General features: G+C 38.2%; 1 protein-coding gene across 1 annotated transcript; it reads left to right on the top strand.

Annotated features, from left to right (window-relative positions):
• Positions 1–8,168: 8,168 nt before the first annotated feature.
• myo1ha (myosin IHa) lies at positions 8,169–17,459 on the top strand. The gene is made up of 31 exons (XM_030143837.1): positions 8,169–8,315; positions 8,413–8,528; positions 8,730–8,928; positions 9,023–9,103; positions 9,566–9,745; positions 9,818–9,916; positions 10,002–10,115; positions 10,206–10,277; positions 10,951–11,070; positions 11,161–11,228; positions 11,345–11,450; positions 11,566–11,646; positions 11,720–11,811; positions 12,117–12,211; positions 12,302–12,348; positions 14,059–14,139; positions 14,319–14,424; positions 14,504–14,621; positions 14,725–14,838; positions 14,918–14,994; positions 15,073–15,141; positions 15,243–15,327; positions 15,413–15,575; positions 15,672–15,755; positions 15,833–15,926; positions 16,009–16,064; positions 16,153–16,288; positions 16,376–16,446; positions 16,640–16,737; positions 16,813–16,912; positions 17,022–17,459. The coding sequence occupies exons 1-31, from the start codon at positions 8,193–8,195 to the stop codon at positions 17,046–17,048; spliced, it is 3,072 nt and encodes a 1,023-aa protein (XP_029999697.1). The 5' UTR covers positions 8,169–8,192; the 3' UTR covers positions 17,049–17,459.
• Positions 17,460–17,474: the final 15 nt, after the last annotated feature.

The raw sequence follows: 17,474 nt of genomic DNA, 5'->3' as shown, positions 1-17,474 counted from the left end.
GCATGAAGGTGTTCATGGTATTTTAAATGATCATGAGGGAGCAGTACATTTTAATATTTTTTCTTTTTTTTTTTTGAGGGGCAGGGCAACAAAGACAATGTACCAACATTTAATTGTGACTTCAACTATCTTATTCATTTAATGTAGTTATACGTAGTTGTGATACAACAATAATATTGTGTGTTGCATAATGACTTCAAACAACATGACAAATAATTATTAGAAAAAATCCATTAACATTATGATGAAAAATACTTTTTTCCCCCTTGGCCAACTGGCCGAATAGGTATTATAATCATTTTGTTGTCCGCGAGTCCACATTATGTTACTGTTATGTTTCCCAGTTCCTCTTTTTTTTCTACATGGACATAAAAGAGAACTGGAAACAAGGCGTCTTTATGTCTATGTATTTCATACAATACGTGAATATATATACTGTCACTAGTGGTTCCCTAGCTCCCATATAGGGATAAAATGTACAGCCCTGTTAAGTAAATCACTTGAATTATTGAACTCACATATCAATTGAGAGTTAAGTTGTTTAAAGGATAGAGTTAGAGTTACATTTAACATGTTGTAGTTCAGTTAAGCCTTCAGGAAGTGAATGCAACATTAATGTCATGTACCCTATACAAAAAAACTGTGTGTGTAAACCTATTTGTTTTCTTAAGTAATGGACGAAACCCTGTTTCCACAGTTACAATGTACAGACATTGCTTGCTTGTGAGGACATAAAACTCACCACAATATCTGACATGTAAATCATTAATTTTGAGGGTTAAGAGCTGCCTTGTTTTAAGGTTAGAGTTAGAGTTAGGATTAGATTTAGGCATATTGTGGTTATATTCAACACTAGGGTAAGTTTCCGTGAAATTGATGTAAGTAAATGTAAAATCCCTTAAATGCATGAAAACATAATGTGTATATGTCACAATTAGTAATAAGTATAATAAGGTGTTTTTGTGACTTGGGTAAACTGCCCTTTGAATGCAAAAGAGCATAATATACCACTTACTTTGAATTATCACAATTTAAAACCACACGTTTACACAATCAGCCATCTGTTTGTTTTCATCCCAATGGACAATGGAGAGGTTGAACTGCAGCGGATGTTTTATCCACCAGTAAAATAGAATTGGTCAACACTGGTCAGACTCAAATGTCCCGGCAGGTCCCATCAATCCTTCTTCCCTCCAACATAACAGACAACGTCTCTGGACTGGCCTTCATCTCTGGAGTGTAATTGTTTGTTGCCGACCTATTGTCCTGAAGGATCACAGAAAGCCCTATCTTTAAGATTTAGAGAGGTCACTGGTATTGGCCTTTGTGTGACCTGTGTCAACACCAAAGCCTCTGGTCTGGGTTGAGGTCAGTCCTTTTCAGTGGCCAAAAGGGTGAAAATGGAGCAAAAGTCCTCCTCATTTTCACAGTCGAATGAGTGTTAGAGCCTAATTTCCAAAAGTGCTCTCATTTACCTTTTTATTTGGCGCAGCAGGCACATGATGTTCTCTAAGGATGGCACTCAGACATCCCTAAGTCAAGTTGTCTGAATTATCATGCATTTAGCTTCAGCAGTGACCTTTAACAGGTTATCCACACTCTGAATAAACACATAACAGTCTTGATTTATAGAAGTCTAATGCAATTTTGGGTTAGTTGTAATAGTAGTATTAGTAAAAAATGAAACTTTGTCTAGGAAAAATGACACAGACAGTTACAAAGAGCACATGATGATGTTATACGTTCTTGCACAGACCAAGTGGAATTATATTTGACCAAAAATGTCTATTTAGGGTATGAAATAACCTTATTGACCCAGCACTTTTGGACTGAAATGATGACGGGGGCCAACCTTCGTTACGCTGCTCTGAAAAATTAGAATAATGGACTATGAAAGAAGGAGAGATCCAAAGAAAGGGACAGGGGAAGAAAGAGGGTCTTTGGGAAAAGAGGAATTAGATAGGAAGAGAGGGAGAAATAAAAGGAGGGAAACTGTGAAATGGAGACAAAATAAGTAGGATAGAAAGAGAGAGAGAGGGAGAGGGGGCAGTGGTGGTGCGATGTGAGTGTTATCATCAGCTCTCATTCTCAGCATGGAATCCATAATGGGAAAATCAACCTCTCTGACTCCTGTGTAATTGGATTTGCCGGGTCTCGTGCTGAATCAGAGCCCAGTGGGTAGCACAAAGCTTGTTAAGATTGGACAAGCATTGCTGGGCCACTAGGCCGGGGGAGAGGTGGGGCGACGGCGGAGGTAACCTTGACTACTTCTCTGGATTGAATAATTTAAATATGCTGAACACTCAACTGGTCACCCATTACAACCACTGGACTGGAATCTTTCCAAACATGAATCAATCCATAAATTGGCTGAAACCTGATCTTTTCCCACATTTAGGTCACTAGAACATAGAAAATGGACACCTGTGTTTCTCGGGAGGGCGTGTGTGTTTTCTAGTGGTGGTTACCTGGTTACAGCGGTGAACACTTTATGACTCTTATTAAGTGTCTCCCTACAACGTGAAATTTAAGACTGTCTTGAAACACTTCTGCATTTTAGTATGGTGGTTCCTGAAGTAACAATACCCACTGTAAATGATATCGAATACCAATGCAACTCCAATTCTGAATCTGAGTTTTAAATTTCCAGTCAGTTTAAACACTTATTTGTACCTGAAGTTGTAATATTTTCATATCAAATACCTAAAAATATACTTAGTTGGCCTGTATACTTGCATCACATCAAATGCCTTCAACAATCTTTGAAGTCAAAGAAATCCATCATTATATTCAACTTTACAGTCCATTTCAGGTCGTCTGACGATGGCATTAAATTCCATTACGTGTGGAAACACAGTAAACCTGGGATAAAACGTCATTAAAAATGCAACACAACAGTTTTGATTAATCTACGTTATCACAATGTGTGACCACTAGTTCATGCATGCCACCAAGCTAATCAGTAGCCTATAGTAATGTAATGTTGACTCATCTAATGTTACGTGAGCTTTTAATATTATGTTAACTTATGATTCTTTGGGCTATTTCACTTTGAATGTAATTACATAAAATGAACATAGTCATAATTTGAAAAAACTTTTTGATCAGACGGTCATAACAAAAACTTCATTAAACCACATAGTTTGTCATTGTTTTGACTTAGAGACCCATAGCAGTGGAAATTGCATACATTTAATTAAATAAATATGTGTATTTAATTTAAATGATGGTATGGATATCTCTGTCTTCGTTAATGGTTAAACCAGACAAGTTCTAACTTTTTACATTTATGAGCCTGTACTTAAAAGGGTTATATATTTCGAACTCTCAACATCAGGGGGAAGTTTTGTACCAGAATACACTTACCATTAAAACCACGGACAAATGAACAAATGGATCTATAGACTGTATCACTCATTGAATAAAGTATAAAACTTATTGTTTACACACATCTGTATAATGGCGTCATCAAGTTTTCTTCATGCAAAAATCTCACAGCTGGTTGTAGTGATAGTCGGTCAAAATAACATTATGTCTGATAATCTCCCTGTGCTGCATCAGCTGATAGTTTACATTATAGCTCTGTTAGCTTAGCTCTGTTTTTAGAAAAGAAAACAGCCACAGTAAAACCAAGCATCACCTCCATTTTCTGTACAGTTTGTGTTGTACAAAAGATTTGTTTGGAATCAGCCAAACAAGGTCAGAACAACCACAGATCAACAAACAGTGAACTTAAAAACAGAAAATAACATCACATAATAAAATAACTTCAAATCTTCAAAAGCTTCATAATTAACTCACTCATATAGAAGAAATGCTGCAATGTCATCATCAAACTCCATTCTTTTCATTTGGAGCTGTGTCCAGTGGTGAAAAAACCAACAGTGCTTCCAGCTTTTATCACTTGTCATTTTCTTTGATTGTAAAAGTTATTTCTTAGCAGTTCTCTTCCCATCTTGTCACTTTCTAATGCTTTGGTCAAAGGCCCTATGGCGTTAGTTTTCCTCACCATGGGAGACCAGCAAAGTGAGTCACTCCTCGCTCAAGTGGTCTCAAAAATCTTCAGACCGTCAACAAGGATATACTCCTTTCACATCTCAAAAATCCAATGTATTGGCATTTTTTGTATAACTTTATCTGTCCTTATTCTACACACTCTAATGATCTTTTAGGATATTTTTAAAAAGTATTTTAAAGAAGAAATACTGCATGTAGCTCCTTTTAGCCCATATTAAATCAAATGAAGAGAAGATATACATCATCTTCACAAAGCTGAGTGGTTTAACATATTGTTCTGTGATTTACATCAGTATTTTAAAACATTAGTGACACTAATAAGTTGGTTGTAGAGTAACAGTATTGGCACCTGAATGCAAGAAGCAGAACTTTTATCTGATTGTTGTTTCCAGTCAAGCAATAAAGGAAGTAATTGCATCTGGGCTTCAACCCAATAACGTTTTATAGAACTGTCAAGCAATGGCAGCTCACAACACTGTTGAAAATTATGGCTGAGGAGAGTATGATGCAGTGAAGTCATTAACAAGTAATGCATCCATCTAATCAAAGATCAGTAATCAGACCTCGACTGTACCAACAGAGAGGAGGACGCTGAGGGATTTCGCTGTTATTAGTGATGTAACAGAGCTTATGGAGAAGAAAAAGATGGAGAGGAAGAAGGTGAAGTAGAAATAAAAGTTAATGAAGAAGATGAAGAGGGGGGGCGGTTGAATTGGCTGTGGTTTGGCTCTTGTTTCTGTATCGTTATGTTACACTCAGTAGAGCAGTAGATACTCAGGTAAGCACTGAATAAGATCTCTCTGTTCCTCCACCTCCCACATTAATGATTAAGTACCAGGCCGCAGTGCCCTGAGCCTGGTTCAGGATGATGTGGAGGAGCAGATGTGTGCACATGCAACATCCAGCCCTTGTGCCCCACAGACCTGGATCAATGAACTACTGACTATCCGCGGGGGAGCAAGTTATAGTTTTTTTTTTTTTTTATTAATATACAAGTGTTGTCAACTGGACTTTTGCCAACTGTCACAATCCCCTGTTTACAGGTTCACTGATTGTCTCGATGCAAGCAGATACAGGAGGACACTCTCTTCCTGCTTAACTTCTCTGGAGAGAGGGAATCCTTTGCCAGTTTGGATCTAAGAGAGTCTGCATCTGACAGCAGAACAATACAGCCGCTAAAATGCAGGTTTGAGGGTTTTTTGTGTGCTGTAAAAATGTGTGTCCTCTTGTGTGCCATAAGGATTGCAGTTGCCTCAGTTTAGGTTTGGACAAAGCTGGAATAGCAAGTTTTACATTAATGTGAATTTATGTAACATCAAGATCCACAATTCCTAAATCAAATGGACGATAATCTTATAATCACATTGGAAGATAATCTTATAATCTATCAGCTAAAATGTTGATTATATTAATCTTGAAACCTGCTTTAGGTGCAGAGGGCCCTGAACAGTAGAGACTCAACCAAAAATAGCTGGAGTGTCACTGACTTCAAGAGCAATGAGTTAAAGAGGACATATCACTAATGTACGAGATAATCAATTTGAATCCTCCGTAAGAGGAAGATAAACTTTCCTGTTACTTAGCTGCTAAATTGCTTTGCTCTTAGCACAGCGTCCCCTCCCCTGTCTCTTAAAGCCACCTCTACTTCTCAAACAGATGAGGTCACTCAGTCTCAGGCGACACTGACACTCTAGACCAAGATGAGGAACCATCTCTTAATTAAAATACAATTGGTTGTGGTCTGAGGTAGCAAGGCTCACCTGATCTGACAATGGCTCTGTGGATTCATTACATAATCATTCTTTCCGCTGTTACATCAAATTGAGCTGTTGATTTTTTAATTATACCAAGAATTACAACCCAGATTACATGTTTTGTATTATATTTTAAGTACTGTTAAGTCATCATTAACACAGGATGAAAATTCCCTCTGTTCTCAGATAGATTTACAATGATTAGTTGATTAATCAGTTTGGTGTCAATTATTCAGTTCATCGTCAACCGTTTTGGTAATTGATCAATCAGTTTTAATCTTTTGTTGTTGTTTTTTTATTCCTGCTATTAAGTTGGAACATTTTTCTATGAAAGTAAATTCAATATCTTTGGATTGTGGAAATTCAAGGATGTCATTTAGGGCTTTAAGGATTTTTTTTTTTAATAGTCCAAACAACTAACCAGGTAATCTAGGAAATGATCACCAGATTAATTGCCCTTAACACAAATGCTCTCTTCAGATCACTCTTCACTGTTTGCTCCTCAACTGAGAAGGCCTATTCAAAGTTTAATGCCTCTCTTAGAAACACTCCGGCTGTTGATGGCGCTCTTAAAAATACCTGTAAGACAACAAAGAAATCTTACACATAACAGAAAGCAGACATCAAACCTTTAGATTCTTCATTGCATTGAATAAACCTAAAACATTAGCATTATTATAACCACTGCATTCATTAATCTTCCTCTTGACAGGAGCTTATCTGTCCATGTTATTACTTGTAATACTGTATGGCAGATCCCTAAGTCACGCTGTCCCAGCATATTGTCTGCTTGTGCTGCCCTGAGAGAAGTTTGTTCCCATGAAAAAAGGGGGTGTCACAGATATTCCGCAAAAGCAGCACTACCATCACATCTCCAGATTGATTCTGACGTCCCAAAAAGGGTTCCTTCAATGATATTGTTCACCTGTCTCATTGGCTTAAAGTGGGTGGGGGGGCTATGGGAAGGGGGTCGGGTGAGGGTTATTGGTGGGGACACGGGGTGAGGGGTATTGTTACAGACAGGGGTGAGAGCATTTGGGGGTGTGGGGCTGACAGGTGGAAAAAACCACTCTCATCTGACTAGCCTCTTCTATCCTTGCATGGGGCCCCGTGTGAGCAAAGTAATGAAGTCCAAATTACAGCACAGGATTGCAAAGAACAAGCCTCTATTGTTCGTCCTCGGGGCGCACTAAATGAGTGTCACAGCAAGCAGCGGGGCACAGACCGTTACTGCACTATTTAGTCTGTCCCTGTTGTCTCAAGACGGCCCCGTTTCAGAGGTTCTCAGATCAGACAAATACTGCTCCCCTCCTCCCCCCTCCTTTGCCTTCACCCTTCCTCTGTACAGCCAACCTACCCCCCCAACTCCTCACCCAAAAATAGGCCAAATCTCCTCTATTGTGTTTCGACTGCCTAGTGTGAAATTCACTGTGACGTTAAATGTTTTCTAATGAATAATTACTGAATGGATATGCAGGGGGAATATGTGTAATGGATTGTAGACTGCATTTTAAAGACGTCTTTTTTGTCTCTGCTCCGTGGTATTTACAGGACAAAAACACTTGGCCTTTCTCAGAAGAAATGAGGGCCATAGGCAGAGGATAGAAGCAGGGAAAGGAGGGGGGAACGGAGGGCTTTGTGTCAATTAGATCCAATGGATTATCTTTTTTAATGTTTTTACAGAGAGAGTTGAGAATCAAAGGACTTCTGCTTCCAAAGGAGAGAGAAAAAAACATACAAAACCAACAAAAGCTGTGAAAACCTTTGGTCTAAATGTTGGTGCTGAGAATGCAAAACAGATTGGTGGAATTTTTCCCACTATGCTTCTTAAATGTGCCGCTGTTTTGGGCACCCCGAGTCCATTTGCACAGTGTGTTGTGTTTGGTTGGTGTGTCAGCTCTAGTGAACTATGGGCCGCCAGCCAAGGTCCCTGTGAGCTGTGTAGCGATCATTAGCTTCTGTCTGTTCATCTGCACAATCATTGAGCTTTTCCTCAAAGCCACATAGGACCTCTAGACCTCTTATTTCAATAGCACAAACAGGGACCATGTTTGTGCTTTTTCTGGTGCTTTTTTCATCCCCATCCTCCCCCATGGAGCTATTTATTTAAACATTCATTCATCCATCCGCAATTGTCAAAATACATGACTGAGAATTTTGGAGTCATTGTCATGCATGTGAAATGTGTTGTGTTTTTTCTTTTTACTTTGACAGAGTCTGGATCTAAATTTCAGGATTAATGTGAAGATATAAAGTTATTAACTCTGACTGACTATGACTGAAATATTGAATGTATTGCACAGAACTCTAACTACTGCGCTGATAAAAATAAGGAATTTGGATTAAGATATTATTCTCACTATTATTAGGGTGTATTTAGCTCTACTGTGGTTGAATCTTGTTGGACAGGGTCAGCTGGACATGGAGGGGGCCCTGACTGCCAGGGATCGGGTCGGGATCCAGGACTTTGTGCTTCTTGATGAAACCACAGAGGAAGCTTTCCTTAGCAACCTTAAAAAGCGCTTTAGCAAAGATCTCATTTATGTAAGTCTTATATAAATACATATTGCTAAAACAAAGTGTATGTGCATTTTACAAAAAGTAAAAAAAAAAATTATTTGGTTTTTGTTTATTGCTACAGACGTATATCGGCACTTTAGTGGTGTCAGTTAATCCTTACAAAGAGTTGGACATTTACAATAAGAAACAAATGGATATCTACATGGGTGTCAACTTTTTTGAGCTTCCACCACACATGTAAGTCAAAAAAATGTAAAAAGTCTACACATGTTGTATATATTTCTGCAGATAGCGTGTGCATACAAGTGCAGTACATGGTTACAACCGCCTGATTTAAATGTTAAAATATTCTCTAACACTACAGAAATGCAATGTAAATGTTGATCGAGTGCATTGAGGTTGTACTGTGAAAATTTATGTCTGATCTTTAACCTACAGCTATGCCTTGGCTGACAACGCCTACCACACAATGCTGACAGAATATAACAATCACTTCATCCTCATCTCTGGAGAAAGTGGAGCAGGGAAGACAGAGGCTTCCAAGAAGATTCTGCAGTATTATGCTGTCAGCTGTCCAAGCACCACTCTGCTTAACACAGTCAGGGACAAAATGCTCAAGTCCAACCCTGTCCTAGAGGTCTGAATGTCACTTAATTTTATGTCATTGTTTTGACATGTAAATGGTAGGCTAAGGCAACATAATTATTCTGTATTATATGATTTCCTTCTAGGCTTTCGGTAATGCCAAAACACTGAAAAATGATAACTCAAGTCGGTTTGGGAAATATATGGATATTCAGTTTGACAACCAGGTAAGAATTACATACAGACAGATTTCAAGATCATGAAAGTAATACACATCACCTCCTGATCACTTCCAAAAATAAGGTTAAAATTAGGGTGCATTAACAGATTATGGAGGTTTGATTATTTATTGATATTGTTACTGATATTTGATAGACATGGAAAATAGAGTATGGAAAATCAAAAAGGTTAAATATAATTGTTAATATGACTTTTAAATTTAATTTACTTTTGTATTTAACCTTGAATCTGACTAGGATTAAAATCTTTTTTCAAGTGACTTGGTACAAATGACAATGTTAAGAATTGAGAAAAGTGTTAAATATCATACTTCTTTCTAAAAAAAGATTGCTTGACAAAGATACTTTGTCCCATAAGGTTAAAAACCCATACATTTAGCCAGTGGACCATAGACTGTGTTCTTCCTGCAAGTTGTAGAGTTGCTGTCTTTAGGTTAATGATGCCCATAGGGGGATGCTGTTGGAGGCCATATCCTGAATTACCTTCTGGAGAAGTCAAGGGTTGTGCATCAGAATCATGGGGAGAGAAATTTTCACATCTTCTACCAACTTGTGGAGGGAGGAGAGGACAACCTGTTGCACCAGCTGGGCCTGGAGAGGGACTGCCAGCATTACAACTACCTAACACAAGTATGTGTTCTATAACATAATCACACATCCATTGGAAACCTATGTCACAGTGTTATTTGTTCTCTTTGACAGGGAGAGTGTGCCATTGTTTCTTCTATTAATGACAAAAATGACTGGAAGACCGTCAAAAATGCAATGCAAGTTATCAACATCGATGAGACTCACACTAATGTACGTTTGGTTTTGTAGCTCAGGCTTTTATTTAAAGCACTGACTCTTGAAGAAATTATTTTTTCATTTTACTCATCTGTTTCAGCACTTGTTTGAAATCGTGGCAAGTGTTCTTCATCTGGGGAACATTAACTTTAACACTGACAGTAAAGGCCATGCCATTCTGAACAGCAATGAGGAGCTGCACTGGGTCTCAAAGGTGAGGAAAAAGCATGAACACATTTACAGAGTGAATACAAAATATTTAGGAAGGAATTTCATTAATTATTAACATGATTTGTGTTGGCAGCTACTGGGAATTGATGGTGTTGGTCTTCAAGAGGGATTAACATATAGGAAGATTGAAGCCAAAAAGGATCTGGTGAAATTTCAATCTGAATTCCAAATTTGTGTTGCTGTTGAAACTTAACCCATAAAGACCCAAAACATCAACCGTTGACCAAAATCATCTATTGATGTAAACTGTTTAATACCTGTTGATCCACTAATCCTATCAATACATGTAAATAATTGGTGTAAAATACAGTTTTGTCATCTTTTCATGGTCATCAGATATGACCCATTTGGACGTTCAGAGGCTCCATAGTTACCATGGAAACACCATCATCTTCTACAACATTGATTTACCAGTAAAATCCCTGGAGTTGGATCAATGACAGTGGATGGAGACACTTGTTTCTATGTTTAGTTATTGATATCTTTCCTGAAAATGTCCTTTTTTCTTCTGTTTTCTCTGTTTCTGATATAATAACCTTCAACTTTACTCTGAGCTTTTATGAACATCTACATCATCAATAATTCAATGTTAGAAAACACCTAATTTTCACAGAAAAAAAAAACCACAAAATAAAGAAGATGATATTACAATAAATGCTAATACATCAATTGAGAAACATTAAATAGAGAGAAAAATTCATTTGGGAACTGCCTCAAAAGTAGCGCTGGGTCTTTATAGATTAATGTACTGTGTAACAAAGTAATATAACAACATTATGTAATAGTATTTAAAATACAGGTATGAATATGTTTTAAAGGTCCTTAGCCCCTACACAACTGATCATGCCATTTATGCCAGAGACGCATTGGCCAAAGCCATCTATGGACAAACTTTCACATGGCTGGTCAACAGGATCAACGAGTCCATAGAAAACACGGTGAGAGTGACTGAGACATAGGCAGCAACACTGACATTGTGTCTACTTCAGTATCTTATCTGTTCTTATCCTGTGGTTTTTTATTACCAGGACTCTTCAAGAAAGACAGTAATAGGCCTTTTGGACATATATGGATTTGAAGTTTTCTATGTGAACAGGTAACTTTGCCATGTTTCACAGTTTGACACCTCTTTTATTACATCACCTCTTACCATTAATAAATCAAATATACTGTGAGAATACTTCTTACACATGCCATTTTTCATTATTGCAGTTTTGAGCAGTTCTGTATAAACTACTGCAATGAGAAGCTGCAGCAGCTTTTTATCCAGTTGACGCTTAAGGCTGAGCAGGAAGAATATGAAGCTGAGGATATTGAGGTAATCCTGTTAACATGAATCAAAATTTCAGGGGGCAGAATTAATCTTTATGTCACAATTTGTAATCAAATTAATTAGAGATTTATTCACAGTCTGTTTCTTTGTTTTTTCTCAGTGGGAACCAGTACAATTCTTCAACAACAAGATCATATGTGACCTTGTTGAGGAAAGACACAGAGGAATCATATCAATACTGGTGTGTCCTTCAAGAAAAGCCTGTTTATAACATTATTAATGAAGGTAGTAATGTGCTGATGATTGTTCTGCAGGATGAAGAGTGTCTCAGGCCAGGAGATGCCACAGATCTTACTTTCCTAGAGAGACTTGAAGACAAGATGGGAAATCACCCTCATTTTGTCACGTAAGTCAAAACTTTTTATGTAAATGTAAATCTGCATTGTTTACAGTACCGGATTGAGTTCAAATGTTTACATCTGAGCACATTTGTTGGTTGTCCAATGGATTAATTTACTTTCTCTGTGATTGAGTGCAATTTAAAGCTTCCCCTCTTCTCAACAATGAAGTCTCACACCTTTTATCAACAGCCTGGTGACTGGCGGCTTGTGAGCTAGCCAACAGTGAGTCGATAGAGATGGAGGATTAGGATTTGTCTGTAAAGCCTCTCACTCTTCATTCCTGTGTCTCTCTCCACCTCCTTCACTGCAGGCACAAACTGGCTGACAAAATGACACGTAAGACTCTGGAGAGGGGAGATTTCCGTCTCTTACATTATGCTGGGGAGGTCACCTACTGTGTTGTGGGTAAAAGAAACCACAATCTCAGGCCTCATCACCCAGACTTCTAAACTTACATGACTGTAACGTCTGTATGTTTTTTTTTTTCCACTTTAGGTTTCCTGGACAAAAATAATGACCTTTTGTATAGAAACATAAAAGATGTAAGTCTGCAAATGAACACTATATGTGATAAAAGGATTACTTGGCACTTAACTCTTAGGGGACAATGAGATCCTTAATTAGATTTTCAATTATTAACCACACTGTTGACCGACTGTAAATAATATAAAAGGGCAACATTGAATTCTTATAATTGGTTCTTAGAACCCACTTTATGGTTTAGTATAGGTTATTTATTTATTTGGCCAAAACCAGGTCTATCAACATTTATTTTATAAGAGATTTAGCTTCTGGCTGATTTTCATCTGCAGTACTTGGACAAATAGTACAACAGTAAATACACAGTACAAATAGATATTCAACATCCTGATTAAAAGTATGATATGATAGGGTCAAATGTGTATACACACCCTAACGACAGTATGCCTCCACTCCAACCTACCCCACAAATACACCATAAAACACATTAATATTAGTTTGTCCATGGCTCCATTCAAATTATGTAAGTACTCAAGTATTAAAAATGTCTTGTTGTTTAAAATCAAATTTTAGTACCTCAGAGCATCTAGCACAGACAGTAAAATGGTCTTTTTTTATTGCATGTTGTAAACCTGCTTTGGATGTAAAAACACTGCGGCACTGAAACTAAAAAGATGAAACAGACAACTGGATGTAAGTGTGGTAAACACAGCTATATTTTATATGACATAAAACTGCTTTTTAAAAATGCCAAATAGATGAAAATAAAACACTTGTGCATGTTGTTAAAATGGAAAATTGTTACTGAAAACAGAATCAACTGGGCATTAGTATTGAATCCAAGGTGTCTGTGTTTGTACAAGTACCCAAAATTTTGGAACAAATCCTACACATACGCCTGACATTTTGTTGCACTGTCTTCAACTTAGATTACATGGTATTGCAGTGCAATACTACATTACTATAACTATATATTTCTGTCCATAGTTGCATTGATTTTTCCATAAGATCTTGTATTGATAATGGAGACTCGAACCACTGTGTAAAGTGTTTTTCAGCACATCCCAAAGATTCTCGTGGGGCTCAGTTCTGGACCTTTTCATTGAGTGAAAATTATGTCTCATGAACCCCCCTCTTTCACAATTTGAGTCTGATGAATCCTTGTATTGTCATCTTGGAATATGTCTGTGTCATCAGGGAAAGATAAAGTCCACTGTTGGAAAAACCTGATCCTTCAGTATGTTCAGTTTCATCTGACCTTATTTTATGAACACATAACATTACAGAACCCAGATCAAATGAATCAACCTCGTATCATAACACTGACCCCACAGGCTTGCACTGTAGGCACTATGCATGATGGGTAATCACTTTGTTTACGTATCTTCTCTCCCTGATCTATCCATCACTGTGGAACAGGGTCAGTCTGGACTCATCAGACCACATGACCTTTGTGCTTTGAAACACAGTCCAATATTTATGCACTTTATCAAACTGATGGTTGTTTAAGAAATGAGAAGCTACAACTGCAACAGTTAGAGTTAAAGAACTTGTTGCAGCTGAAATAAATTAATCATTGCCATAATTATCCAATGGAAGACTCTCCCTTATTTGTTTGTTTAGTAAAATACAGGTGATGACTTTTTTTTGGCAAGGCTGTGAATAACTGTAACATAAAATCGGAGTGATATGGAGATGTAAGTATTCTGACTGATGTTAATGTTTATGGTCAATGTGTATGCGGTAATGTGTGATATCCCATTTACTTACAGCTATTATGTCAGTCTAAAAATGCCATAGTCAAAGAGTGCTTTGCCTCTGTGGACCTAGATAGCAGACGGAGACCAACCACAGTGAGTACTTCACATGTCTGACCCCTTCATGTCCTACACTTTTTCTTTGATCTTCTCCAGACTGACCACAAAAACAAAGACTTTTCTCCTGTCAGCAGCAGTCTTTTGTCTCATCATTAAGCCATATGTCTCTGACAGATGAACTGTTAGGGATTATGACCCGTGTGCCGTGTCTGTAGGTGGCGACCCAATTTAAGAGCAGCCTGCTGAAGCTGACAGAGATCCTCATGGCTAAAGAGGCCTGGTACATACGCTGTCTCAAGTCCAACGAGACTAAGCAGTCAGGTACTTTAATGAACAAAAGAAACTGGCATTTTTAACAGGGTGGGGTTGATTGAAATGTGATGTGTCTCGCATGAAACAGGACAATTTGATGAAGCACTGATCAGACACCAAGTGAAGTATCTGGGTCTAATGGAACACCTCAGAGTCAGACGTGCTGGTTTTGCTTATAGACGCAAATATGAGGTGTTTTTGCAAAGGTACTAAACATCACAGAACCTAAACCTTATGCATGATTTTAAGCCCATTTTCCACTGCATTTAAATGATGTTGAGTGGGTTTCATTTCATTTTCATTTCACAGATACAAACCTCTGTGCCCAGCCACCTGGCCACACTGGAGAGGAGTGCCTGCTGATGGAGTGGAAGTACTAGCTCAACATCTGGGCTACTTGCCAGATGAATACAAAATGGGGAGGTGAGGATGCCTTCTCTTGTGCTGCTCTCTCAAATGAACAAATCAACCACACGCCGTTTGTTTTTTTGCCTCTTTTCAGAACCAAAATATTCATCCGTCATCCGAGGACACTCTATGCCACAGAGGACGCTTTTGAGAGATGTAAACATGAGCTGGGTGAGAGCATAGCTGCTCTGATTGATTTCCAGTCATTGCAGTTGCATTGTGATTTAATATTTCGCTCTGAAATTGTAGCCACAAGACTCCAGGCCAAATACAAAGGATATAAAGCAAAGGGAGAATTCAGAAAGCAGAAAGAAGCTGGTGATTGAAACTATTTGTTTTAAGCCATAACATACAGTAGTACACCGCATGCACTAACAGTTTTGGGAATTCATCTCCTGTGTGACATTTTGCCTCTGCAGCCACTAAAATTGAAACTTGTTGGCGAGGGGTTCAGGCTAGGAAGGAGCGAGAGAAGAGAGCCTGGGCTGTAAAAGTCATCAAGCAGTGAGGAATTCAATTACAGTCATGCAGCACCATCACACGGCTCCTCCTAAGGCTGTTAATAATTATTTTTGTTAATCTTTTTCAGATTTATCAAAGGGTACATGACCAGAGGGCAAGCAAAAACCACAGACAACTCAGAGTACCTGGCTTTTGTGAGACAAAATTACCTGAATAGGCTTAAAGGCAATCTGCCAAAAACAGTTTTAGATAAAACCACCTGGGTCCCCCCACCACCTGTGATGACAGAGGTACAAACAATTATCTGATTAACTGCAAAATGACTCAGAGGAAGCACATTATTCGGATTTCGTGTTAATCTTGTGCACACATTTACTCATTCTTAGTCATCAGAGATGTTGCGGAAGCTCCACTACCGTCTCATGGTTCGGAAATATGTGAGAGGAATCACACCCCAGAGAAAAGCACAGGTAACATGTGTAAACACAAGATATAACACTGCATTATTGTGTTTTTGTTTGGCATTAATTAATTAAATTCCTTCTAGCTTCAACTGAAACTTCTTGCAAGCAACATTTTCAAGGGCAAAAAGGAAAGTTATCCTCAGAGTGTTGCTCAACCCTTTGTGGACACTAGAATCAGTAAGTATCAGAGGTTTTTCAACATGCTGCCTTTTTTTTTATCTCATAAGCAAATATTTTTTACATAGTTAAACATTTACAGGTGAACAAGATATAAACGTCAGAGTCATTCAGATGATTCGCAATGAGCACATTAAGGTATTTGAATATTATTAAAGCCATGAAGTACAGTGAACACATTTAGCGTCACAAGAAAGTAACGGTGTTGGATTCTCTGCCTCTGTAGTACAGCACCCCGGTGACCAAATACGACAGGAATGGATTTAAACCGAGGCCACGGCAGCTCATCCTTACCCAGACTGCTGCCTATGTGGTCGAGGATGCCAAGATCAAACAGAGAGTCCTGTACACCTCCCTTAAAGGTCAGTACAGTATGTTCTTGGGCAGATTACCTGTCACCAGTATTGTTTTCACTCGCTTCTCAAGTGCCACTAATTGGATGATTTCAGGTATTTCAGTCAGCAACTTGACTGATGGTATCATTGTATTCCACATAACATGTGAGGACCCTAAACAGAAGGTATCTGTACACACACACACACACACACACACACACAGAACATCTTTCATATTAGCAGCATTTCTTTTCTTTTATTTCACAAATGTGGTTCTACTTTGTTTGAATGAATGTATTGGCCATAGTGAGAGAAATTAAAGCAAATTAAAGTCTTTGAAAAGTGTTTTGATTGACTGTGTTTTATTGTTTGTCTCAGGGGGATCTAGTAATGCAATGTGACCACTTGTTTGAGTTTTTGACCAAACTCAGTGTCATTGCAAACAAACAGAATGCAATCAAAGTGGTTCAGGGCAGGTAAGTTTATATTACACCAGGAAACAGAGAAGCTAGACTGAAACATGTGCTGCTCTGAAACACTTTTATTTTCAGCATCAAGATTGAAATCCAAGCAGGGAAAGAGAGTGCGGTGGATTTCACTACAGGGCAGGAGCCCATGGCATATAAGGCCAAGAATGGACACCTCATGGTGGTGAGTTGAGGGCTGCTATGATGTAGTGTTGTGATGTACTGCCAGATGCTCTTGTCTAAAATTCACAAATAAAAGGATGCAGCATGAGCTAGACTGTTTGTCGCTGCAGGTTGCTACTCGGGCCAGAACACGGTAACATGTGGGGGTTGAAGAGACACACAAGACATCCCTGCATATTTCATCAGACGACCCCTAAGTGGCGGATCAGCATGTCTGCAGGACACACACCAGGAACAGCAGCACTTTAGAAACTCACAATGAGGTTATATAATTTTACAATACACATAATCTATATGTATAAAACAAATTTCAAAAAGTATTTTTCTAATTACTAAAATTTAAATTAGGAAGTCAAGTTTGAACATAATTCTACATTAGGGCAGTGTCTATCTGTGCTGTTTCCTGCAGTATTATGAAGCAATGACTGGTATTTGAGGGTCACATCACCAAACTATAGATAATTCCAGTACCGCTCATCATTACTTTAACTGCTTTGAAGAGTCTATTTATTCTGATTTCTGAACAATGAAGCCATATATTTCATAATTTTGTATGTTCACTA

Source organism: Sphaeramia orbicularis, chromosome 9 (genome assembly GCF_902148855.1).
Source record: "Sphaeramia orbicularis chromosome 9, fSphaOr1.1, whole genome shotgun sequence".
Lineage (NCBI taxonomy): Eukaryota > Metazoa > Chordata > Actinopteri > Kurtiformes > Apogonidae > Sphaeramia > Sphaeramia orbicularis.
The sequence above is the reverse complement of the archived record's forward strand: the minus strand, read 5'-3'. Positions and strand labels throughout refer to the sequence as shown.

Bases quoted from the DNA above. Each gene is read 5' to 3' on its own strand.
- myo1ha (XM_030143837.1), top strand. From the start codon at position 8,193: ATGGAGGGGGCCCTGACTGCCAGGGATCGGGTCGGGATCCAGGACTTT. The intron at 12,212-12,301 runs GTAAAAGAAACC...TTTCCACTTTAG, and splicing joins GGTCACCTACTGTGTTGTGG to GTTTCCTGGACAAAAATAAT. The intron at 15,328-15,412 runs GTGAGGAATTCA...AATCTTTTTCAG, and splicing joins GCTGTAAAAGTCATCAAGCA to ATTTATCAAAGGGTACATGA.